We start from the raw sequence: 25,360 nt of genomic DNA, 5'->3' as shown, positions 1-25,360 counted from the left end.
GTGGCGCGGTTTTCGAGGAGGAGAGAGAGGATCACTAAAAATGGAAGGGGGGCTGTCTATTTATAGACAGGGCTAGGGTTTGCGGAATTTTGCCCCGATTTCGACCAGACGATCGAGATCGGATGGGATCGAACATGGGGACGGCTAAGTGTGTGTGTAGAGTGGCTTAGGCAGAGATAAGAGGGAAGTAGTGCGGCGCAGCAACCGATTTAAAATACCGAAAAACGTCCGACAAATAAACGAAGACGGTGCCGCTACGGTCGACCGTTCGGGTACCAGACGAACTCCGATTGCGACAAAAATTGACACGCGACCTACCTACAACTAAATAAGACCACATGCAAGTTTCAACCCAATCAGAGAAAGTTTTATACACACTTTTAAAAACAAGATTTAAACGATGCCACGGGCGCATGCCTGTGTGGTTGGGCTCAAAATGGGCAACGACGAGAACGGAGAGAACCGACAACTAATGACGGATGCATGTTTTGAAAACTAGCGGCAACGAAGTGCCGATGCAATGCAGATGATGCACATGATGCGATTATGAATGCGACAGACATACGAACCACACGACGAGAACGGAATAAAAGGGGGAATCTTCTGGAGCGTCGGTCTCGGGCTGTCACAATCTCCTCCTCCAATTTGGTTTGGTGGAGGAGTCCTTTCCTTCTTTTCCACCTCCTTCCTTTTTTTTCTTTTTCCTTTTTTTTTTGCTTTGGCTGAAATAGGCTTATTGGGCTGGCCTCACCATCCCACTAAGGGCTGGTGCGCCACCCATGGGCCTATTATGTCCTCTCCCGGGTGGGTGGCCCCTCCTGGTAAAACCCCGGAACCCATTCGTCACTCCCGGTACTTTACCGGTAATGCCCAAAATATTTCCGGAAGCCAAATGCAACAATCCTATATATCAATCTTCGTATCTGGACCATTTCGGAGGCACTCGCGATGTCCGGGATCTCATTCGTGACTCCGAACAACATTCGGTTACCAACATCAATAATTCAACTATACCAAAAACGTGACCGAACCTTAAATGTGCAAACCCAGCGGGTTCGAGAACTATGTAGACATGACCGAGACACTCTCCGGACAATATCCAATAGTGGGACCTAGACTTCCATATTGGATCCTACATATTCTATGAAGATCTTATCGGTTGAACCTCTATGTCAAGGATTCACACAATCCCGTATATCATTCCCTTTGTCCTTCGGTATGTTACTTGCCTGCGATTCGATCGTCCGTATGTCCATACCTATTTCAACCCTGTTACCGGCAAGTCTCTTTACTCGTTCCATAATACAAGATCCCGCGGCTAACTCTTTAGTCACATTGCTTGCAAGGCTTGTTTGTGATGTTGTATTATCGAGTGGGCCCCGAGATACCTCCCCGTCACACGGAGTGACAAATCCCAGTCTTGATCCATGCTAACTCAACGGACATCTTCGGATATGCCTCTAGAGTACCTTTATAGTCATCTAGTAACGTTGCGGCGTTTGATACACACAAGGCATTCCTCCGGTGTCGGTGAGTTACATGATCTCATGGTCATAGTAATGTATACTTGACATGTAGAAAACAATAGCAACAAAATGACACGATCATATGCTACGTTTATAATTTGGGTCTTGTCCATCACATCATTCTCCTAATGATGTGATCCCGTCATCAAGTGACAACACTTGTCTATGGCTAGGAAACCTTAACCATCCTTGACCAACATGCTAGTCAACTAGAGGCCCACTAGGGACATTGTTCTGTCTATACATCCACACATGCATTTATGCTTCCATTCAATACAACTATAGCATGGATAATAAACGATTATCTTGAAATAGGAAATATAATAATAACTATTTTATTATTGCCTCTAGGGCATATTTCCAACAATGTTGGCTCCCACATGTTCCACGATGATCTCATCGGATGAACCACGATCTCGGGGATTTAATCAATCCCGTATGAAATTCCCTTTGTTTACCGGTATGACACTTGCGAGATTTGATCGTCAGTATCCCTATACCTTGTTCAATCTCGTTACCGGCAAGTCTCTTTACTCGTTTCGTAACACATCATCCCGTGGCTAACTCATTAGTCACATTGAGCTCATTATGATGATGCATTACCGAGTGGGCCCAGACATACCTCTCCGTCACACGGAGTGACAAATCCCAGTCTCGATTCGTACCAACCCAACAGACACTTTCGTTGAAACCTGTAGTGCACCTTTATAATCACCCAGTTATGTTGTCACGTTTGATACACCCAAAGCACTCCTACGGTATCCAGGAGTTGCACAATCTCATGGTCTAAGGAAATGATACTTGACATTAGAAAAGCTTTAGCAGACGAACAATACGATCTAGTGCTATGCTTACGATTGTGTCTTGTCCATCACATCATTCTCCTAATGATGTGATCCCGTTATCAATGACATCCAATGTCCATGATCAGGAAACCATGACCATCTATTGATCAACGAGCTAGCAAACTAGAGGCTCACTAGGGACACATTGTGGTCTATGCATTCACACATGTATTACGATTTCCGGTTAATACAATTATAGCATGAATAATAGACAATTATCATGAACTAGGAAATATAATAATAACCACTTTATTATTGCCTTTAGGGCATATTTCCAACAGTTCCTTCATTCATAAGTACAACAAAAGTATCTAACTTATGCAGCATCATATGTTCATGAACATTAGAAGGATTTCCAAGAAACGAATGTACCTGGTAATTTAGCGTGCACGAGCTCTAGTAACTCGTCCAGTATGTATAGCAGCTAGGGATGTGGGTGTAATAATGGTATTGATGTCCTCATCAAGGTGGACCTAGAGGAGAAAAAGGCCGCGACCAAGGAGATGAAGATGGTCGAGGAGAAGGCACTCAAGTTTATGTTTATGAACACATCTAATATTGATCCTGAGGCAAAGGCCTATGTTGAACTTTGTCATGAAGAAATGCTCATGAAGAAGAAAATGCTCATGAGGCAAATGATGATGGGAGGAGGCATGGGAGGTGTCATGGGAGGAGGCATGGGAGGTGCCATGGGTGGCTACATGAACATGATGGGAGGTGCCATGAATGATGCATTTGACGGAAACATGGGAGGTGGCTTCGGTGGCAACATGGAAGGTGGCTTTGGTGGCATAGGAGGTGGCTTCGGAGGCAACATGACTGGCATGGGAGGTGGCTTTGGCGGCAACATGATGGGTGGCTTCGGAGGTGGCTACGGCGGCAACATGAGTGGCGTTGGAGGTGGCTTCGTCGGCAACATGACTGACATGGGAGACAATGAAGGTGCTTCCGGTGGTGCTCCCGGCAACGAGACTTCACCGCTTCACAACGTCGATCAAGAAGCCGGTGATGATGATGATCGTACCATGGTTCACAATGCCGGTGGTGTTGATGACCCGCATGAATGATATTCATGTGCATTTTAATTTGTAGGGCGAAAAACTTTCATTGCGAGGATGCACTTTTGGTAGAGGGATTTGAAACTATGATGATGATGATGCACTTTTATTAGGGATTTGGAACTATGATGATGATGATGATGCACTTTAAATTGAAATTTTAAGTGATATTTCAATGCAAAACCGCGGATGTAGAACTGCTGAACAACAGCCACGCGGCCGGCGGCCGGTTTTACATCTTCATTTTGGACCGTCTGTTGGAGTTGCTGTTTTACATCTCCGTTTTGAACCATGTGTTGAAGTTGAGCCTTTTTCGAAGATGTAAAAAGCATTTTTTGGCGCTTCAATTTTTTTGCATTACCGGCTTGGAGCATCAAAATATACATCATCTATTAAAGATGCTCTAAGGGAATGCAAATGAATGCAATTGGAGTTATGGCACCAGCATTATTGGCATCAAGCCCGTGTAGACACTTTAGCATAACACTTTGACTTCCTCGATGCCGTCCCACATGCCATTTTATGATGTGAGAGATGAAGGTAACACTTCCACTTGCTCGATATCGTCCCACGTGCCATTTTATGCCCAAACAAAATAGCACAGAAACCACTAGTTTGGGAGACCAACCGAAGATACAAGCACAGAGGTGAACAATTAAAGAACACACATAGATTAAGAGCAAGTAAATAAAGTCAATGCATAATGTATTTCCATCCACAATTGACAGCAACAAGAAAAGGATTGGCAGCACATCCACATTGGCACAATGTAGGCCAAGGCATAATGTATGTCATGGTTGAGAAGCTCTGACCAATGAATTATAGCAACACAGGAAAAATAACAAAAGAACATTATATGTTACACTTAGAATCACTTTTTGCTGACAAAAACACCAGCTCACTCTCATCAAGCCAAAGCCTCTTGCGGACACATCACGTTTCGTTCTTCGCATCTACCAATGAAACAAGCGCTGCACAATACCGATAGTCAGTATTAACTTCAACACATCAATATCAATTTTGTAGTGAGAACCATATATTTTTATAGAAAGATTGACCACAATCAAGAAGTTCCGTCAGTTAGTAATGGTCAAAACTACAGTGAAGAAGGATGCATTTTGTTTAGCCATGTGTTTTCTTGGTTACCTTGGCTTTCTTCTTCTTTTTCTTCTCAATGTATTCTATGATCTCCCGCTGCCGCTCAAGACTTTCCCGCAAAGCCTGTATAAACACAGGAAAGCAAGTTTTAAAGCAAAGTAATACATAATGGTAATGGAATCAACACGACAATACAAAAACCTCGGCATTGTGCACTAAGAAATTGCTTTTCACCAAGGTGAAAAAGAAGCTACCTTGTTGGTAAGTGCAAGTTCCTCTTCCAATGCAGCGACACGGCTGGTTGCAGCCTTCAGCAGCTCCTCCTTATCCGCCGGCATTTCTGCTGGTTTTGCAAGGAGTGCAATGATCTTCTCCTCAAGATCAGCAAAGCGCTTTGCAGAGACGGCGTATTCAGCCTCCGCCGACATCTTGGATTGCTGCTGCGCCTGAACTTTTTGTGTGCTTTGGGCTCCTATGGCAGCGCCAATTACCTTCTTGGGCATGTTACGGCTCAGACGGAGCATCGTTGCAATGCTCATCACAAGGGCCATGATGCCGCCCATCATTGGTGGATTGGATGCATTAGAGGCGTTTGCGACAGCTGGTGAAGAGCAGTAATTTGGTCAGTCCGCCAGTGTAATGGTACACGGAGTTGTAGTGTTGTGTCAAAAGGTTGTCAGGGTGGAGAGGTGGTATTAACCTTTAGTGAGGGCAAGATTATCATCTGTCAAGCCATGGCTCTTGCATATGGCATCTATGGCCTTCTCAACCATTGGAACATCACAGGAATATGGTGACCCTGGGTTCTGACATTTTTTTTATAACAATTGTAAGTGAAATTTGAGTATGCACATCATAGGCGATAAATTTATCCGAGCATTAAGTTTAGGACCAGTTCGTGTCTTAATCTGGGAGATGGAACTAGAGAAGCCATCAGATATTGAGCCTAAACGATTGTACTTCTAGTTTCATTCACGCGAGACGAGGAACTTTATTATTCGCATGCTTTGACACTAACTAAATCACTGATAGTTCTCAAATCAGTGAAGAAACATGACTTACAGGAAACAGTGCAGGATGAAGATCCTCATGAACAGGTGACAGTTGAGGATGCTCAATTTGGGCACGTGCGGGGTTCCTCCAATCATCTTGTCCGGTCAAAGGATCTTGCTTCTTTATTTTACAAAAATCAAAATCTGATGGATAAATACTATTTTCGAATGCATTGACAAATATTTTAACGTGACTGTCGTTGTGAAAGAGTATCTTGTTTTCACTACCTTCGTGTAAACGGTGTTATCTGCAGAAATCATTTTATCCCCGGTATCAAGAGATTCCAGATTGAGTTTTCCACACCTCCCGGCACCACTTTGAACCATCTTTACATCAATCAAAGTATATACAAAACACGAAGTTAGTTCCTTGTCCTTTGTAATTTGATGCTCTATTGTCTATTCCATGGTCAAAGGAGCAGATTGGAGTTTACCTTCATGACTTCAGGATTCTTCCATGGTCCTTTGTCAGCCGTCATGCAACCACCTTGGCACTGGCAGGTTCCACCAAAAAACTCTGGCAGCTCACTGAACAACAGAAATATATACGCAATTATTGTATTATTAGAAGCAGCTTAGGAGTTTAATAATATTTTTTGGGGGGAGGAGTTTAGTAATTTTGATAGACCATAAATACAGATTAGAGCTTTGCTTCTCACCTGGCATCGATCACCTCCAGAAGCTTACTCTGGTACTTGTTACCCAATACCTAAACAAATGCACAGTTCAGGAAACAGTCCTTTTAACTGAACACAAGATAAATAGAATCATAACTACAGAACAAAATTAACAGAGACAGAAACTTGCATGAATCTTTGCAGTGGTCTTTGGGTCAAGGAAACTCTTCACCGTGCTCCAGAGAAGTCGGAACCCTTGGCCCGCATTGATGATGAACATCCGGCACAGCGTCTGGTGCAAGAATTGTATAACCGACTGGAATAAGCACTTGCTAGGCAAAATCCAGCCCAAATTTGTCACGTAAAGAGTGATGGATTGTCTGTCATCCGTTCTGGATTACCTCTGGGTAGTTATCACCATCAATCTTCTGAAGCTGACCGATGAGATCCCTTGCAGCTTTGCTAAATTGTTTCATCCCCTGAAAATGTGATTCATCTCAATAAGCCATGGTGAAACTGCAACAGTAGGACTAATGAACTAGTTTAGATACGTACGACTCCTTGCACATCAAGGATGGTAGTGCTTTGGTCAATGTGGCGCTTGGCAGCTACTGAGCAAGCTGGAAACTTATCAGCAAAGTTCTTCTCAAACTCCTTGACATGGTTCTTGACGAAACGTTCCATTGTGGTAACCTGCATTAGCTTATTGACATCGATCTGTCCGAGCCTTTCAATGTAGACAGGCCTTCCTTCCTTGTCCACTCCATGGTAGCCTTGAGGGTAGCATTCTGCAACCTTATCAGCTTCTTCAAATTCGAAACCCTGACAAGAGATTTAGGATAAAAAATATGAGATATTGTATCCTTCAGTCTAAATGGAATTAATCAAAATAGAGTTTAATATGGCAAACTATATAGTAGCTATAATTACCTCAAGAAGGGTATCTGTGCCGAACTCCTTTCTCCACTGCAGCATATCAGCCCACATTTGCTTTGACTTCTCAACATCAAACTTTCTTGCCTTCAGAAACCTACACCATCACAGCATTCAGTAATGCTGTTCCAAATGGAAAATGCAGTTGTATAACATGGTGTGCATTATATATCAGATAAAGTACCTAAGCATCATGTGGTAGTCATCGTGCTGTGACGGTAGAAGCTCTTCGAGCACAAGAAGCTGACGGAAGGCATCTACAGCCTGCACCTCCTCGGGGTCGCGCTCGTCCTCGATTGAAATGGACATCACCTTGCTGCTCCTCCTCCCCTTTTTCATGGAATGCCTCAGTTTTTGTGAGGCGTTCATCGCCTTTTTCTTCAGTGACACAATCATCGCTTTCTTTTCATCTTCTGAGTATTCCACATTGGATTTCCTCTTCTCTTCATAATGTGTATCTAAGGCTGGTAGCAATCATGCACATTAGTTGATTCTGTGTAGTTTCATAGACTAAAATCGCAGTTTTGAAGAATCATGTTGCTTTTCCATGAACGGGTAGAAAACATAAACTAATATGCCGCAAGAAATTATGAGAGGGCACACACCATGTATACACTGAGAAGAGAATACAACACTTTCTTTTTCTAAGAACAGATGAATTATCATCATGTTAGAATATTCCACTTTATTCAACATGAAAATGCTAATAACAGTGATGTGTATTCTCACCAGAGCTTAGATGGTGCTCGGGAGGTCCTGACAGGACTTCTGCCATGTCTGGTATGCCCTATCTGGACCTGATCAGATATAATAACTTTGATTAAATATTTATGCAGAATAATATTTGCAGGACAGAGTCTAAGTTGGTACACATAACAAAAAGTATGGAACAATAATTTCTGCGGCCTGATGCAATGTCAAATAAAACAAAAAACTCCACTGGCAGGAAAATTTCCCCAACTATAACTATAATGTAGTGCGCAATAAAATATAATATGAATCCGTGTCCCTGCTTCTCGTTAAACGGGAATACCATCATCACCATGCTTTTTAAAATGGTACTCCCTCCGATTCTAATTAGTTATCGTAGATCTAGTACAACTTTATTACAAGAATTGGAGAAAATAATTAAGGTTGCTATACGCATCCCTGTGAATAGTTTTCTCTAGCTGTTACAAGGACACGTTCAAAACAACAAGCTCCGTTATCTGACAAAAAAATCCCAAAATTTAAAATCAATGCATGAAAATGATTTTAAAACGACACCTGGCCCGAAATTTGCAGAACTCTTTTGTGGGGTCTGAAAAGAAAATTAAAATCGGGGAAGCAGATGACGTGATCCCAAATACAGACACGCACACACAAATTCTCGGCAACGCATGAGACGGTTCTGATCAGAAGCATAAACGCAGGAACAATAAATGCACAGAGATCCAAACCAAACCACAAGTATATTCGCCATCAATTCCGCCCTTCAAATCACTACCTAGCAAAGATTGCAAACTGCGGCAACGCTCGGATGCAATCTGATCGCCACATACCAAAGAAGGAGGGAAAGAAACCAAGAACCGGAGCAGAATAGCAGGTTCCTAACTAATTTCCGCTGGAAAGGATAACAGAAGAACACGGGCAGGCTTACCTCCGGGCAGAGGCTGCAGGAGAGGAGAGGGGAGGAGAGGGGAGGGAGATGGAGAGGGCGAATGGAGGAGGCGGGGAAGGGCATTAAGAATAGGCTTTGGTGGGTGGTGGCGGGAACTCGCCGCGAGGGGCGCACGCCAATTAGGAGAGGGCCGCACGATGCCAGTAGGAGGAAGCCGGCGACGGGTGTTGTTGACGAAGGACGGGGCATGATTAGGCTGTCAAGAAAAAAACAATACTATTATTTTATTAATCTCCGTAATTAGAAGTAACCAGATTAGAAGTAGCATGTTTAAAAAACGAGGGGACATGCGTAACCTGATTTATTCTAGACTGAAAACAAAAGAGATTCTGTTTGTTACAACATGAGAGGAAAATAGCACGGTCTCGTGACCCGACAATCATGACTCAAAGACTCTAATAGATTCATGTCATTTCTTTCAACACATGGTATTTCATCTGTGTTGTCATTTATCCTCATTCCCATTGTTATCGACGGTGGCCTCAGTGCTTCACGTAGTCAGAACACGCTTGAATGTCTTTCTGGGCATAAAATGAGAAATCTGCTTTATTTTTGTGTGAGGTTTTGATGAGGTGTGCATGCATGGTTATAGATGGTTTATTTTTTCTCCAATTATGATTTTGTTGAGGTGTTCATTTTCAATCGATCAATACCGAATGAAAGGAAGACAGATCATATGCTATTAGTTAAGGTTACACACTAAATAGCATTTTAAAATGGTTAACATGTAAAATGACATCATATTCAGATACTATACATTTTCTAATCAAATCCCATATATAACATTTTTAATTTGGAATTATGGTTTAAAAGATATGAATATTTTAAAAGCATTAGATATGTACTGCAGATTGATTAACCCAATTATGAAGGGGTTTCCTACAAAAGAGAAAATCCAACTTAAAACTTGCATGAGGTTGACTGCTAGAAACATGAGGGGATTTTCTGGAAAAGTGAAAATCTGAGTGAAAACTGACATGTGGGCTGATTACAAGAAACATGAGGTTTTCTTTAGAAAAGTGAAAAACGGAAATTAAACTCAAGTACATTTTGATAACAAAAACATTAAGAGTTTTCTGTAAAATAGCATGACGGACCAAAAATACCTATTCCTTTTATTATTAGGTATAGAAAAGGAGGTTAAAATCCTCGCCTCTACATCTAAGGATGCATACAATCATATTTACTATATATATTCAAGGCCATTGATACGCCTCCATCGTATCGGCCGCAAGGAAGCTAATATTCAGATAAAAAACCCTGAAAAATTTAGCTCAATCGGAGTTAGGGATCTCCGGGAATATAAGAAACAGTGAAATGCGAGAAAACAGGAATGCGAAACGGAAGAGAAACAAAGAGAGAGAGATACAATCTCGGAGGGGCTCCTTCCCTTCGGGAGCCATGTCAACCATGGACTAGAGGGGATACTCTGCTCCCATCTAGGGGGATGCCAAGCAAAAATAAGAAGGAGGGGGGCTCTCTCCACATCTCTTCCGACGGCGTCGGAGCGTCGTCGGGGGAACCATCATGACGGCGATCTACATCAACAACTCCGCCGTCTTCCTAAACACCACCATCACCTTCACACATCAATTTACAATAGTCCACTCTCCCGCAACCCGCTATACCCCTACTTGAACATGGTGCTTTATGCTTCATATCATTATCCAAAGATGTGTTCCAATCCTATGATGTTTGAGTAGATTCTTTTTGTCCTATGGGTTGATTGATGATCTTCATTGGTTTGAGTTGCTTGTTTTTTAAATATTGCATTTTTTTATTAAATTTGAAAAATATTGCGTCATTTGTTTTTTTTTCAAAAATGTGATCCTATCGGCCTAGCCAAGACCAATTAGTCCCTATCGGCTATGGCTAGGCCGATAGGCCTGTCGGCTTTGCAAGTGGGCACCTATCGGCCTTGGTTAGGCCGATTAGTACTAATCGGGCTAGCTGTGACCAATTAGTACTAATCAGCCTAGCCATGACCAATTAGTACCAATTAGTACTAATTGGTGTTGGAAAAGCCAATAAGTGCATGAAACTTTTTTTTGCCATGTAATGCACAATTTTTTATGTCCACCATATGAAAATTGCCCCTCTATAATTTTTCCTGCCCTTTCTTTCCCGCCTCCATTTCCCGCCAGGCTTTCGCACCATTTCTTTCCCGCCTCGTTTCCCGCCATTTTCTTTCCCGCCTCGTTTCCCGCCATTTCTTTCCCGCCATTTCTTTCCCACCTTGTTTTCCCGCCATTGCCCTTGTCATCTGAGTCTATAAAAGAAGGCATTGGACTGTCTTCCTCCATCATCCAGCCACACTTGAAAACACAAATGCTCTAGTCATTATGAGTTTGCCTTGCTCGGATCAAAGCATTAGGCCTAGGAAAATGAAGAGTGCGAGTTTGCCTCGGGGGTGGAAGTAGTGCGTTTTTGGTGCGGTGATCTCTGCAAGGTGAAGGAGGTGACAGATTTTTCAGATTGGTTGGGCATGAAGTTTTTCATGTGCGCCAATTATGAGGAAGATCCACCCGTTTCTATTTCTCCATACATCAGGCCTTCGGTATGCTCAAGTCATCAAGAATAAACACTTTGTTGCTATTATTGTTTACTTGATATTTATATTTATGTTTTTTTGTAGTCTCCTCCTCCTGTGTGCATGTACTATCGTTGGATTGACACGCAAATGCCGGACTGGGCGCTGACCAAGATTCGGGAAAGAGGTTTCGTGCATGGGCTAGTTTGGACTTGGAAGAGCCCCCGAGAAGTCCAAAGCAGAGGAGAAGAGAGAGTAGCAAGAGTACTGTGTGAAGCAGAGGGCTATGATTGATGCGATGCATAAGAAAAACTGAGAAGAGGAACTTCGACTGGTGGAGGTTTATAGAGAGCGACAGGTGGCCCGTGATGCTGAGACACAGAGAAAGAAAGAAAGGGCTCGTGCGGCCAAGGAAGCAGAAGAAGCTGGTCACGGAAAAGGAAAATACCCATGTTGGACTCAGTAGATTTATGTTATTATATCCTAAAATTGTTGAATACTTTCAACAAGTTGTATCTTAATTTCAACAAGTTGTATCTTAATTTCGGCAAGGTGTATCTTAGTTTGAACATGTCAAGTTTTCCGTCCATATCTTTCCGGCCATATCTTTCCCGCCATTTATTTCCCGCCTCGCTTTCCCGCGTCGCTCTTAGGCACCTATAAAACTCCCCTCCAAACTAAGGTGGGATAGAAGTGTAGTCCAGTAGCTAACTTTTGTCAAGATGTCCTAATATCCTTTTGATCATAGTTTTCACTCTGGTATGTACGAATGTATTCTGCGCTTTGCTAGCAATTTCAAGATAGATAATAGAATAGTTTCATGCACTACTGGAATCTGTTGGTTTGCCGACAGCCAGAGCTGACGGCAAAGGACAGTTTAACTGATGGCAAAGGCTTTGCCGTCAGTGTGCTGTCGGCAAAGGTACCGGCCAAGATTTTATCGGCAATCACCTTCTTTGCCGTCAGCTGAAGGTCGACCGACGACAAAGACTTTGCCATCAGCTTTGTGGCATGGGCTGACGACAAAGAGGAGTGGCGGCAACGGCATAGGCCGAGCTCCCTTAGAAGGTTAACGACAGGCTTTGCCCACAGCCATAGCAAAGCTGACGGCAAAGCCGAAACCCCTGGGTCCCCTAGGTCCCCTCTTTGCCCACAGCCGTAGCAAAGCTGACGGCAAAGCCGAAACCCCTGGGTCCCCTTGGTCGCCTCTTTGCCGACAGCTGGAGCACAGCTGACGGCAAAGCCGAAAATCTGGGAAAATTTGGTATTCCCAGAGTTGTCAGGATACACAGGCTGCCGCCACGTGTCTTCTTTGCCGTCAGTCCACCGACGGCAAAGCCGTTGCCGTCAGTAAGCTGTAGGCAAAGACCCTCTCTGCTTTTTTTCATATTTGTTTTCTGTTAATTCCCTGCATTTGCAAAACATAGATACAAACAACAACATATATATATTTGCCCAGCCCCTAAACAACACCACAAGTGCATCACAAAGTGCAAACAGCACGAATATATGTAATTAAAGTGCAAACAAGATCACAAAGTATTACAAAGTATCACAAGTGCATCCACAAATACAATTGCATTACAAAGTTCATCTAAGACTACACAAGTGCATTACAAAGTCCCTCGAGCATCCATCCATATGCCATGCTGCTTTATCAAAATCTGCATAATGAGAAAGAAGTTAGAAGAATAATACAATAAGAAAGAAGTTATCTAAATTAAGCTAAGCAATTAGAAGAAGAAGTGGAAGAAGAAGAAGAAGAAGAATAAGAAGAAGAAGAAGTGGAAGAAGTGGAAGAAGAAGAAGAAGAAGATAGAGAAAAAGAAAGAAGAGAAGTTATCTTTTTCTCCTCTTTCTTCTTCTCTTATTTCTTCATCTCTTGTTTGTTCTTCTCTTCTGGTTTCTTTTAAAACTTTCTAAACTAATTATGTCATTTTTGAGCTCTAATATCAACTAGAATTTACTAAGCTAACTAAACCATGGCTAATATCAACTAGAATTTACTAAGCTAACTAAAGCATGGCATAATCTAAGTTGATCTAAACAATAAGAAGAATAAGAAGGAGAGGAATAACTTACCGAATGCCAAGAAACGGAGGAGAAGCTCCATCTCCGTTGGTCGCTGGGTTGCTAGGGCTCTCACCAGGAGAAGTAAAGGGATCGTGGGATTCAACTCTGGAATGATGCTGCAACAAGGCAAGAGTTAAAATATGTGGTTAGCACGGCGACAAACAATGGTATAAGACCGTGCAAGGTTGGTCATTGAAAGGGAACTCACCGTTCCCACCGGAGAAGGCATCGGCGAAGGGGGCGGCAAACCTTGCTTCTCACACAAATCCTGCAAATTAGTTTTCGAGGAGTCAAAGAAATGGCCTTGTTGCGTCTCACACATAGCCTTGCTTCTCACACAACTGACTTACCGCAACAAAGTCGTGCATGGCCTTCGCATGGGCATTATTGCGTGCCCTCTCCTCCTCAAGCAACCTTTGTGTATTCCGGTCCCTCTCCTCCAACAAGAGCCTGGTGGCCTCCCTCTCCTTCATACATGCGGCCTGCAACCACTCCTCAAAAGGAATTTTCATCATCCATCCAGGGACAAAAGAACAAAAGAAATAATGAAGAAAACTAACCTCGATGGCAAGATCAACTGGCCTCGCGCGTTGCCGTATTACAGGAGCATAGCTCATTTGGCTCGACTTGATCTGAGATAGAGTCTCAGTGATAGGGACGAAGCCTTCACACATGGCCAGCGTGCCATGACTCTTACCGCCACCAAAGATCATTAACGCCTCTGGATCGATAGGATTCTGGCTCGGGTCAAAGTCAGGCCCGCGCAGCTGTTTGACCACCCCAGAATAAGACGTCATCTTGTTGTAGGCGGACAGGCTTGTGTACGCCGACGGCCCGTCCCCCTTAGAATATGCCTTCGCCGTCTTGTACGAGCCCTTATGGGCCATGCTAAACGTGGCGTATCCCTCAGGCTCGGGCTGGTTATTGTGTTTGGCCTACACGAAAAGACAAAGAATTAGTACAACAAAAATCATGAACGAACGAATTATTGATGAAACAAAACAAGGCACACATACCCATTTTTTGGCGTATTGCTTGATGTTGGCATTGCCTTGGTGGTGTGCCACACCAACCAATTGGGCACGACGGTCCTTGGCCATAGTGTGGGTGCTCAACCAAGCCTCTGTGCACCACCTGTCCACTATCATCTCCCAACAATCCATCTTATCGGCCAACCATCTCGGGGGCACCTATGAATGTAAGTTAATGAAGAATGAAACTAAGTGTTATAACTAAATAGACCTAACTAGCCCTAAGAATTGATCTTTGGAATGTACATACCTCCATGTACTCGGTCTTATCAAGGAAAATCTTTCGACATTCAGTCTTTGTCTTCGGCTCCCCTTGCTTGGCGTACCAATCTCGAACAGCCTGAACACGCAGCTCGTGCCTCGTGTTATTCAATAAACTCTTTTACTCTTTCACGAGGTTCTTCTTGGCCGCCTCCTCCGTCCCCTCCTCGACCCTAAAGTAACTCTGCAATTATGCCAAATAGATGCACAGATGAATAGTGAAATGATTTGGAAGGAAATAACAATATATAACATTGTATACTTTTTATTGGGTAAAATAATAGTTACCCAAAAATCAGCCAACACCTTGTCGGCCACGCTCACGCAAACAACACCATTGACATGTGTGTTTTCCGGGAGCAGAGCGGCTTGGTAGTGCTCCCACTTGAGTCCTGGCTCGGGAACCATACCCTCACCGGGCAACTGCACTATCCCGGGGAAGTGCTCCCTAAGTAAAGCACCAAGGAGGCAGTTTGGATTCCGGGTATTCCACGGGTAATCCCACCCCCTACATAATAATAAGGCAAAGACATTAGCTACTTGGTGAAATATAATGATATAAGGTACACAATATATATCAACTTACTTCTCGCCATCTGGCTTAATGAACGCCCTGTGCTGCAACTCCAATCGGTCTGGAACTCGTGTCATACCACGTTGGTAGACCGACTTGCTGGCAGCCCCCTCAGCCTCAGCCTCAGCCCCCTCCGCCTCAGCCTCCGCCTCAGCACCCTCCGCCTCAACCCCCTCCGCCTCAGCCTCCGCCTCAGCACCCTCTGCCTCAGCCTCCGCCTCAGCCCCCTGCATCGGTGTCTGCTCCTGGACGGGAGGATCCCGCACCGGTGACACCCTCGTCTGCAAGGGTGAAGTGGCTGAGACAGAAGTAGCCGAGGGTGGTGGCGACTGGCTCCTATCATGCAGCCTCCCTCTCCCATGACCACGTCCTCTGCCTCTCTTCTTTCCTACACCTCTCCCACGGGGCTCCTCGGCAAAGCTCTGCAACAAAGTTCTCCGTAGCTGCCCAGGTGTTATCCTCAACTTATCCCCGCCTGCCATGTCTCACCACCTGTAACGATAAATAGTTAAATAATTAGTACAAATTCAAGGACAACAATTAAATGAACAATAATAAATACATGAATAATTCAACTAATAATTTAATAATTAAACAACAATGTTTGGATGCATACAAAGTACTAATAGTCTGGATCATCTGTCTCTTCTCCATGGTCAATTGAAGCAAAATCATCATCAGTATCACACGTGTCGTCATGACTGATATCGTCATCGGGTTCAGGGACATCATGTGGAAGGCCTTTTTGTAACCGATCAAGCATTGATAGCTCATCGGCATTGTTAACTTCTTCTACTTCCACTTCTTCCTCATCATCACTGAGTCTTGTTCCTCCGTGTTCAGGGTGGACGTAGAGCAGTTTCGGGTACGACGTCTGACACCACGTGATTCTTGGAAGAATTCTCCATCATATGTTATTGGGTCAATTTGAGGTTCATAATCGTCTTCATTTGGGGGAGGTGGTCTAAGATGTGGCGGCACATCGAACACGACATACCAACCTACTAGGTTCTTAACACTTTGACGACAATATGGCAGATAAAAAACTTGGGTGGCCTGTTGAGCCACAATATAGACATCGCCACCGCTTAACTGCCTGTCTTGTCGAATTTCGACAATCCCAAGATGTTCATGAGTCCGTCTTGTCTTAGTAGGATCGAACCAATGACATTTGAACACAACAACGTTCGGAGGATTTTCACCATAATAATGAAGTTCGTAGACTTCTTCAAGTCTTCCATAATACTCGACACCTCCCTCACCTATAGCAGAGACACCAGAATTGTTTGTTTTTCGACCGGACATTGAAAGCTCTTTGCTAGCAGTACAAAAGCAATACCCGTTGATGTCTTACTTCTGAAATGTACGGACCTTAAAGTCAAAACCATTAGCTATTTGTCTCAATTCATCGTCGACTTGCTCATCTTTATTAGCATAGAAGTTAAGAAAAGATAGAGTTTGGTGTGTTACTCATGAGTAATAGCAACAAAGGAAATCACTTATTATATATAAGGGAGGTACCGTTTTTTTTGAACCAAGAGATGAAACCGGGATAGCCGCCTCCTGTCTTTTCAAGAAGTTCATACTCGAGAATGGATTCTTTTTCGATTGCAACACCATTCGAGAATTGTTCGACGTATCGACTGTATCAATTAATAATAGTTGTTAGACACAAAACTTGTTAAAAGTTGTGAAACAATGTACAGAGCACTTACTCGATGTATGGCCGAACTTCTGTTAAATTGTTCAATATATACATCGTTAGTGTGCGCCACTCCTCGACGCACAACAACTTTGGTTTTCCCACACCAGAAGGTGCGAGCTTCCCTTTGAAAAGGTTGAGATTGGATTCACGTCCTTTGGGGTCGCCCAGATTGTACCGAGGCTTTGGATTATGCAAGCTGTGCATAGTGGCATCATAGTGTGCTGTTACGAAGTTTGTCGCCTCCTCGATAATGAACACCTCGGCCATCGATGCTTCAATTCTACGTTTATTTTTACATTTTCCTCGAAGTGTCTTCTGCATTCTTTCAGTTGCGTAGCACCAACGATTTTTCACAGGGCCACCCAATCTTGCCTCTGTTGGGAGATGCAAAATCATGTGTTGCATCGGATTACAGAAGCCCGGTGGAAAAATCGTCTCTAACTTGCAGAGCAACTCAGGCGCCAACTCTTCCATGTCATCTATCAAGGCACACGACAACTCTTTAGCACAAAGAACACAGAAGAAATAGCTCAACTCGGCCAATACTAGCCATTCAACCTCGGGGATATAGCCACGCAACATCACCGACATTATCCGCTCAAGCCATATGTGCCAATCATGACTCTTGAGCCCAAATTTTTTCATTGTTTCAATGCCCGCTCCCCTCGCTAGATTCGCAACATACCCATCGGGGAACAACAACTTTTTTTGCACCCACAAGAGGATTTCCCTTATTGCTCCCTTCTCAAGATTATACCAGGCAGGTGGTTTGGACCAATTTTTTCTTCCTTTCGGTTCTCGCATGTTTAGTGATGGCCTATCACACAGAGTCTCCTGGTCAACTCTAGCCTTTGTATTATCTTTGCCCTTATCAGTGCCGAAAAATGTGCCAAGAAGGGCCTCGGCGATATTCTTTTCAGTGTGCATCATGTCAATGTTGTGTGGAAGTAAGAGGTCTTCGAAGTAGAGGAGATCCCAGATGCATGGCTTGTGGGTCCAGGCGTGTTCCTCATTATGACCCAAGAAATACCCTGGACGGTTTGGATCACGCTCCATAGATTTTAACTGTTCATTAATTTGTGCCCCCGTCAACGCAGGTGGTGCTGAGTGTTTAACAACTTTACCTTTCATGAAATTCTTCTTGTCTGTTCTGAATGGATGGTCCATAGGCAAGAACTGTCTATGCAAGTCAAAGCAGGAATACTTCCCACCCGCCGGCAACCAATGAAACTTAAGAGATGCCTTGCATTGTGGGCATGGGAACCTTCCATGCACACACCAGGCAACGAAAAGCTTAAATGCTGGCAGATCATGCAACGAGTATTGGTACCAAACATACATTTGAAAGTTCTCTTTCTTAGCTGCGTCGTATGTGTTGACCCCATTCACCCAAGCTTCTTTCAAGTCATCCATCAGCGGTTGCATGTACACACTCATATTCTTCCCCGGGTAGTTTGGCCCTGGAACTATCAACGTCAGAAATATGTGCTTTCTTAGCATAATGGATGATGGTGGAAGATTGAGAGGAATGACAAATACAGGCCAGCAACTATATTGGGTAGCCGTCATACCAAAAGGATTGAACCCATCGAGGCTGATGGCGATTCGACAATTCCTTGGTTCTTTAGCTTTTTCCTTATGTATACTATCGAATGCCTTCCATGCGTCACCATCTGAAGGGTGTACCAACATCGGAACTCCGTGTTCATCTAATTCTTTCCTAATTCCATGTTTGTGCCATGTCATCTGTTTTGCTGTTTCTTCGAGCATGTAAAGTCGTTGAAGTCTTGGTAGGATCGGCACATACCGTAGGACACTCACGGGGATTTTGCTCTGCTTTTTCTCACCTTCACCGTTTTCTACCTCAACATATCTGGAGGACTTGCAAAATGGACAATATGTTTCGTCCGCATACTCTTTCCTAAATAAGGCACATCCCTTCTCACAAGCATGTATCTGCTCATACGGCATCTTGAGTGCACTAAGGATTTTGTCTGACTCATATAGGTTTGAAGGCATAATATGACCTTCTGGTAGAAAGCGCCCAAATAGGGTCATCACTTAGTCAAACAGGTCTCTTCCAATGTTGAACTGGGCTTTCAGAGCCATTACTTGTGCGATGGCATCTAGCTGAGAAATCTTAGTGTGCTCGTGAAGAGGACGTTTTGAAGACTCCAACATGGCATAGAAGGCTTTCGCGGATTCCTCCATCTCTTCGTCCTTGTTCCGAGCATCATCAAAGTCATTCACCATGTCTTCAATCCCTGTATCATAATCATCGGTGCGCCGACGCAACACCTCGTCTCTGTTACGTTGGGCCGACTCACCATGAAATGTCCACAAGGTATAGCCGGGAGTAAAACCACGCATCTGCAGGTGTTTACCCATTACATCCTTTGTCTGTCGCGAATAATTCTTGCACTTAGTGCAGGGGCACCATGTTTTTGGCTGGCCTTTAGAAAACGCCGTTTCCACGAATTCATAGGTTTTGCTCAACCATTCATCGGTCATATCTCTCTCACTATGGTGACCGGTGTACATCCATTCACGATCAGTCATTCTGGCAAGCTAGCTACATAGTATCCACATATAAAACAATATAAATTATCAATTCATCAAGTATGGTAAATTAATTATGGCCATTTTTTAATCATGGTTAATACATTGGGATGCACGACATGCACACCTACCAGCTACTAGGGAAAGATGGGTCCTAATCCCACCCGAGTATGTGTAGATTGGGTCATTTCCCCATGCTCTACTCCCGACCCAACGCAAAATTTTGGCAGCACCTCCCCGCTGTTCTCCTGATACACGTCTCGGCAACTAACCGAGAGGATGTGTACCCGGAGAACAACAAGGAGGAGCTGTCGAAACTCTGCATGGGATCCGGAGCAAAGCGTGGGAAACGACCCAATCTACACATACCCGGGCTGTCCATGGATAACGTTGGACAATTCGAAAGAATAACCATTATAAATATGCAAATGCATGCATATTTATGACAGGAACCCTTTCGAACGGGAGACGCATATTGATTACGCAACACCTTTGCATTTTAATACTAAAAATACCTAGCTAGATAGTGTCATCAGCACGAAGGCCGGACACAGCAAAATAAAGGGGGTGGAGGAGGAGTTAACAAATGTGCTCACTTTCGAATGTAGGGGAGGTCGTCGAAAACCAATCCCTTGCGGAGAAGCTACTGCACATTTAAATGCACTCAATCAACACAAATACGCACTCGCGGTAATTAAGCTATCTAATACTAAGATCTATTATTAATAATTTATTATTCAAGTTTTGTTACTCTTCTCTTCTTCTATTTCTTTTCTTCTTCTTATTTTCTTTCTATTGCTAACAGCTAGCTAACTAATACTTACATGTACGAACATCTATTGCTAACTAAATCTAACTAAAAATCTACCACTAAGTAATTGCTAACTAAATTTAACTAAAATTCTACTACCAACAGATCTAACTAAGGCCTCCTTTGATTTGAAGGATTTTTCATAGGAAAAACGCGGGAATGCAAATTCCATAGGATCTAACTAAGGCCTCCATTTCAAACTTTCATTTGTTTCATATTCATGTACTTTTCCTCTGTTTTTCAATCCTCAGTTTTACACATGCATCTTCTATTCTTAAATTGTTGCAACCCACAAAGTATTTTTTCCTAAGCATGCAATGCTTCCACACCAACAAACTATGCATGTATGCCACATAATTAATCTACAATCCCACTAAATATATTTTCTATGCATGCAACCCTTTTCTATTCTTAAATAGTTGCAACCCACAAAGTATTTTCCTAAGCATGCAACGACTTCCACACCAACAAAACATGCATGTATGCCACATCATTAATCTACAATCCCACTAAATATATTTTTTATGCATGCAACCCTTTTACATCAACAAGTCATGCATGCCTGCCAAATCACTAGTTCCGATAGTTTTCCTACATTTTTCCTATTCCTATGTTTTTGCGATCCTGTAAATCTAAGAGGCCCTAACATAGAAAAAATAAACTAAAAAAAGGGGGGAGGAGGAGCTCACCGGCGAGTCGGGGCGGGGCTGGCGCGGGGCGGCGGCGGGGCGGGCTGGCGCGGGGCAGAGGCGAGTAGGGGCGGCGCGAGGCAGAGGCCGGTAGGGGCGGGCGCGGGGCAGAGGTGAGTAGGGGCGGCGCGGGGCGGTGCCGGCGAGTACGGGCGGGATGGGGCGGCGCGGGGGGCCGATGCCTCGGGACGGGGCTGGCGCGGGGCGGCGCCGACGAGTAGGGGCGGCGCGGGGCGGGGCAGCGTAGGGCGAGTAGGGTCGACGACGGCGGCGGGTCGGGAGAGCAGGGTGAGAGAGGTGAGAGAGCAGGGTGGGTTAGGTCGTGGCCTGCACGGGGGGGATAACCACCCGACTATGCCGTCAGCTGGCTGTCGGCAAAGACAGCCGTTAGGCTTTGCCGTCAGCTCGCTGTCGGCATAGACGGCTCCCGTTAAGCCGTGGTCGAATGTGGGACCGATAACCTCCCTATGCCGTTAGCCGCCCTTTGCCGTCAGTGTTTTGCTCCTTTGCCATCAGCTGGCTGACGGCTTAGATAGAGCGGACGGCATAGAGTTTCTATGCCGCCAGCCGCGCCTATGCCGTCAGCATTATTTTTGGCTGAGGGCAAAGCCTCTATGCCGTCAGCCCCGTGAAAATTCTGACGGCAAAGCCAAAAGTTGTTGGCAAATTAGGATTTTCCAGTAGTGATGGGACGAACTCTTCAATAGCGACACGCTACTGAATGAGGTTGCCCATGCATTAGGTAGGAAGGGGTGGCCTCCAAAGACATTTGAGGAGATACGGAAAGAACTTATCAGGTTGAATGAAAGATGGAAGAAGAAAGGCCAACGCATACACGATGGAGTACAACATCCATTTTTATGGATGGACGACAGCGAGGACGAAGATGATATCTTCATGCCGAGTACCAAGGACAATAACACCTCATCATCGAAGGGCAAGATCTCTGCGTCGATGAAGGACAAGAGCTATGCGTCATCGAAGGGAAAGAGCTCTGCATCGACGGAGGATGATGATGATGCCTTCATGTAGTTTGGTCGTGCCTTTTAATTCAGATGTATTCTATAGTATGTGTTTGTAATCTCAATTTGTTGGTAGTATAAGTGTTATAGTAATGAAATATAGTGCCACATATAATACAAATGACAAGAAAGTGCCACACTTAGTACAAATTAAAAGAGAGTGCCACACTTAGTATAAACTTAAAACATAGTGCCTCACTTAGTACAAATAACAAGATAGTGACATAATTAAGGCAATCTTAAATCTTCCTCCCCCTCTTGCCCTCCCTCTTCCTCCTCTTCTTCCCCGACTGCGTCGTCCATGCCTAGTGCCCCTTGCAGTGACGAAAGTGGGACAATCAGGGTCCCTATGCCCAAATTCATTACATAGAATGCATTGCATGGTGCGCCCGCCGGCTTTAATTAGATTCATCCATGTCATTCCGGATGCGCTGACAGTGCCATCTACCTCTACTTGTATGCATATACTCAGGGTGTGGAATATATCGCCTTTCAGCAGGGTCAACGGTGTTGAAGTTACCCACTGATCGAAAACCCATCAACTCACCTGTCTAGGTATTGATGACGACCTCTTTCAAAAAGTACGGAGACACGAATGAGATTGCGTCAAGTCTTCTCCTTGTACCAGGAGGGTCAAATCCAGGCAAGTCACAAAGCCCAACCGACTCTTCCTCCACGGTAGCAGATCCTGTTGCTAGTTGTGCAGCTCGTGCTTCGACATGTGCCCTCACAGCTGCATCTCTTGCAACTCTCCTATCCCTAACATGTTTCTGTGTGCAAACATTTAGTCTATTACGTATCATCTCGTACTTCCATTGTTGGTTCTTCTTGTAGAGTTTCTTGAATAGATTCGTGAGGTTCTTATTTCTGAAGAGCGAGAAGAAATTTGCCCCAAGATGGCACATGCACCAACGGTTCTGCATGCCATGCCATGGATTTTGTTCATTGGGACCAGGGTTTGAAAATGTCTTGATCACGCTGAGTATACCTACATGTCTGTCATGAAGGATGCCCACATTCAGCTTATCATGCACAACTGCTATTTTCAACTGCCTGAAGAACCATGACCAACTCTTGATGTTATCGCTCTCCACAAAAGCAAATGCAAGTGGGATGACTTGATTTTGGGCATCTTGACCTATGGCTGTGAGGATCTGACCCTTGTACTTTCCAGTGAGAAAAGTGTCATCTGGACATATCACCCATCGACAATGTGTGAAAGCTTCTATGCAGATATCGGGAGAGAAGAAGAACCGATGCAACACCCTCACAGTTGGGAACTCTGGCAGGTACAAGTCTTGGATGTCGACATAGGTGCCAGGATTTCGGTTCTGCAGTGTCTAGAGGAGTCGCACAACAGAATCATATGTATCTAAATACGAACCAAATCTGGTCTCAAGTGCCTTCTGCTTAGCCCTCCAAGCCTTGACATAAGAAATGTTGTACTTGAACCTCATGAAGACTTTTTTCTGGATAGACTTAACTTCCATCGCTTTGCTCTCCGCTATCTCGCTGTAAAGCAAGCGAGCAATGACCGTGGAAGTATGGTTAGGATGATCTTGAGGGATACATGGAGTAACACAAGTATGATGAACTATGTCACTTATGACCCAGCTTGTGCCATACTTAGGGAGATAGCCATGCACCCTTGCGGGACAACCCTGGTTTCTGCATACCATTGTCAAGTTTTTCAGACTTGAAACTTCAGCTCAAAAATCTTTGAGTGGACATTGCCCAATCAATGATTGCATCCTTTAGAGCTTGTTTGTTTGGGTACAGGGCACGTGTCATAATGTTGTTCTCGTGATACTGCCAGGCAGAATCATGACCATCGTTCACCAACATTGCAGATGAGAAGTCCCGATTCTATGATGCAGGAATAGGTGCTTCATGTGCGTTCTCTTATTCATCTGACTCGGCGGAATCATCAGAAATATCACCTTCTCTATCTTCTTCATGCATCTGGTTTTGCTTGTGCACGTCTATCTCGTCAGCATCCGCCTCACCGCTGACATAATCATCCACATTTCCTCCTTCTGCGTGACTGCTTTGGCCTGGTTCGTAAGCATCATCTCCAACATGGGACACATAATTTGACTGTGAATCATGCATCCCTTCACTGCTCTGGCCATAATCGTAACTACATTCGGCTTCAGGTGCACCCACCGGCTTCAGCACGGGGAGCAGTAAGGCAACATGATTACATCCCCTACGCTCGCAAGCTTTTAACGAGTGCACCCACTAGCCGTCCCGCTCTATATGCTTCAAATAAAAGTAAATATTTGAACTGGACCGGGTCCATAATGCATGAATACCGACGGTGTGTATTTCAATATTAAACCCTAAACATCCGGCCAGCCATTCTGTCAACTGACTAACAGACCATTTTTCACGGGAAGTCAGTGGCACCTCAATTTACTCAAATTCACTAAGATCAGCTCCCATCTCATTTGTTTGAATAGTACCAGGACCATAGTGAAAACCTAACTTCACTAAATCAGACATCTCCGCTGACCTAAAAATACATTCAACAAGGAAAAATTTTAGAAGAAGGACAAACCTAAATAATTTATGAATCAACTAAAAATTAGAAGACCTAAATATATTTCCCAAATTTACCGGAGCACCTAAATATATTTAGACAACTTAATTGACATACCTAAATCTACGAGAGCACGAAAAGAAAATAACCACAATATTTTGCATACCTAAAATTATTGCACAATGCTATGGGAACAAATGTAGAATTTTACCCTTGAAGCGTGCGAATAAACGACGACCGACGACCGACGAACAACGAGAAAAAGACGAACGTAGCAACCACCACCACCACCTCGAACTCCATCACAACCACCACCTTCACCCACACTCCACCACCACCACCACCACCACCACCACCTCCACGTCAACCTCCACTACCACCACCAAAAAAATGTTCAACACAAGCACCACGAACTACCCCATCGTGAGTGAGACGGATGGCTTGGCTGCCCTAACCCTATACAATACAACTACGGTGGAAAATGTGGGGAAACGGCTAGGATTTAGTGTAGAGATGAGAGAGTTTTCGGGTGGGGAGAGAAGGAAAGAGGAGAAGGAGAGAAAGAAAGAGATAAGGAGGAGGAAGAAGGGGAGGGGGAGCGTGATGGTTCAAATCAGCCACCTATCGGCCTCGCTAGGTTCGAAAGGCCTACCGGCCACGCCAGGGCCGACTGGCTACCCTCCAAGCCGAGTGGGCGCGAGCAACGTGGCCTGGCCAATAGTCGGCCACCACGTGGCCGATTGGGGGCTAATCGGCCACATGAAGGCCGATAGG

At 44.2% G+C, this 25,360-nt stretch overlaps 1 protein-coding gene across 1 annotated transcript; it reads right to left on the bottom strand.

Moving 5' to 3' along the window:
• Positions 1-4,113: 4,113 nt before the first annotated feature.
• On the bottom strand, positions 4,114-8,925 carry LOC123427002 (phosphatidylinositol/phosphatidylcholine transfer protein SFH3-like). The gene is made up of 15 exons (XM_045110929.1): positions 8,769-8,925; positions 7,859-7,926; positions 7,314-7,593; positions 7,127-7,226; positions 6,752-7,018; positions 6,598-6,675; positions 6,387-6,488; positions 6,239-6,288; positions 6,014-6,107; positions 5,808-5,906; positions 5,590-5,700; positions 5,228-5,333; positions 4,782-5,128; positions 4,576-4,650; positions 4,114-4,400 (listed from the first exon to the last, which is right to left on the bottom strand). The coding sequence occupies exons 2-15, from the start codon at positions 7,902-7,904 to the stop codon at positions 4,383-4,385; spliced, it is 1,773 nt and encodes a 590-aa protein (XP_044966864.1). The 5' UTR covers positions 7,905-7,926; positions 8,769-8,925; the 3' UTR covers positions 4,114-4,382.
• Positions 8,926-25,360: the final 16,435 nt, after the last annotated feature.

Source organism: Hordeum vulgare, chromosome 2H, assembly GCF_904849725.1.
Source record: "Hordeum vulgare subsp. vulgare chromosome 2H, MorexV3_pseudomolecules_assembly, whole genome shotgun sequence".
Classification (NCBI taxonomy): domain Eukaryota; kingdom Viridiplantae; phylum Streptophyta; class Magnoliopsida; order Poales; family Poaceae; genus Hordeum; species Hordeum vulgare.
Note: the sequence above shows the minus strand (reverse complement) of the source record. Positions and strands in the feature narration are given on the sequence as shown.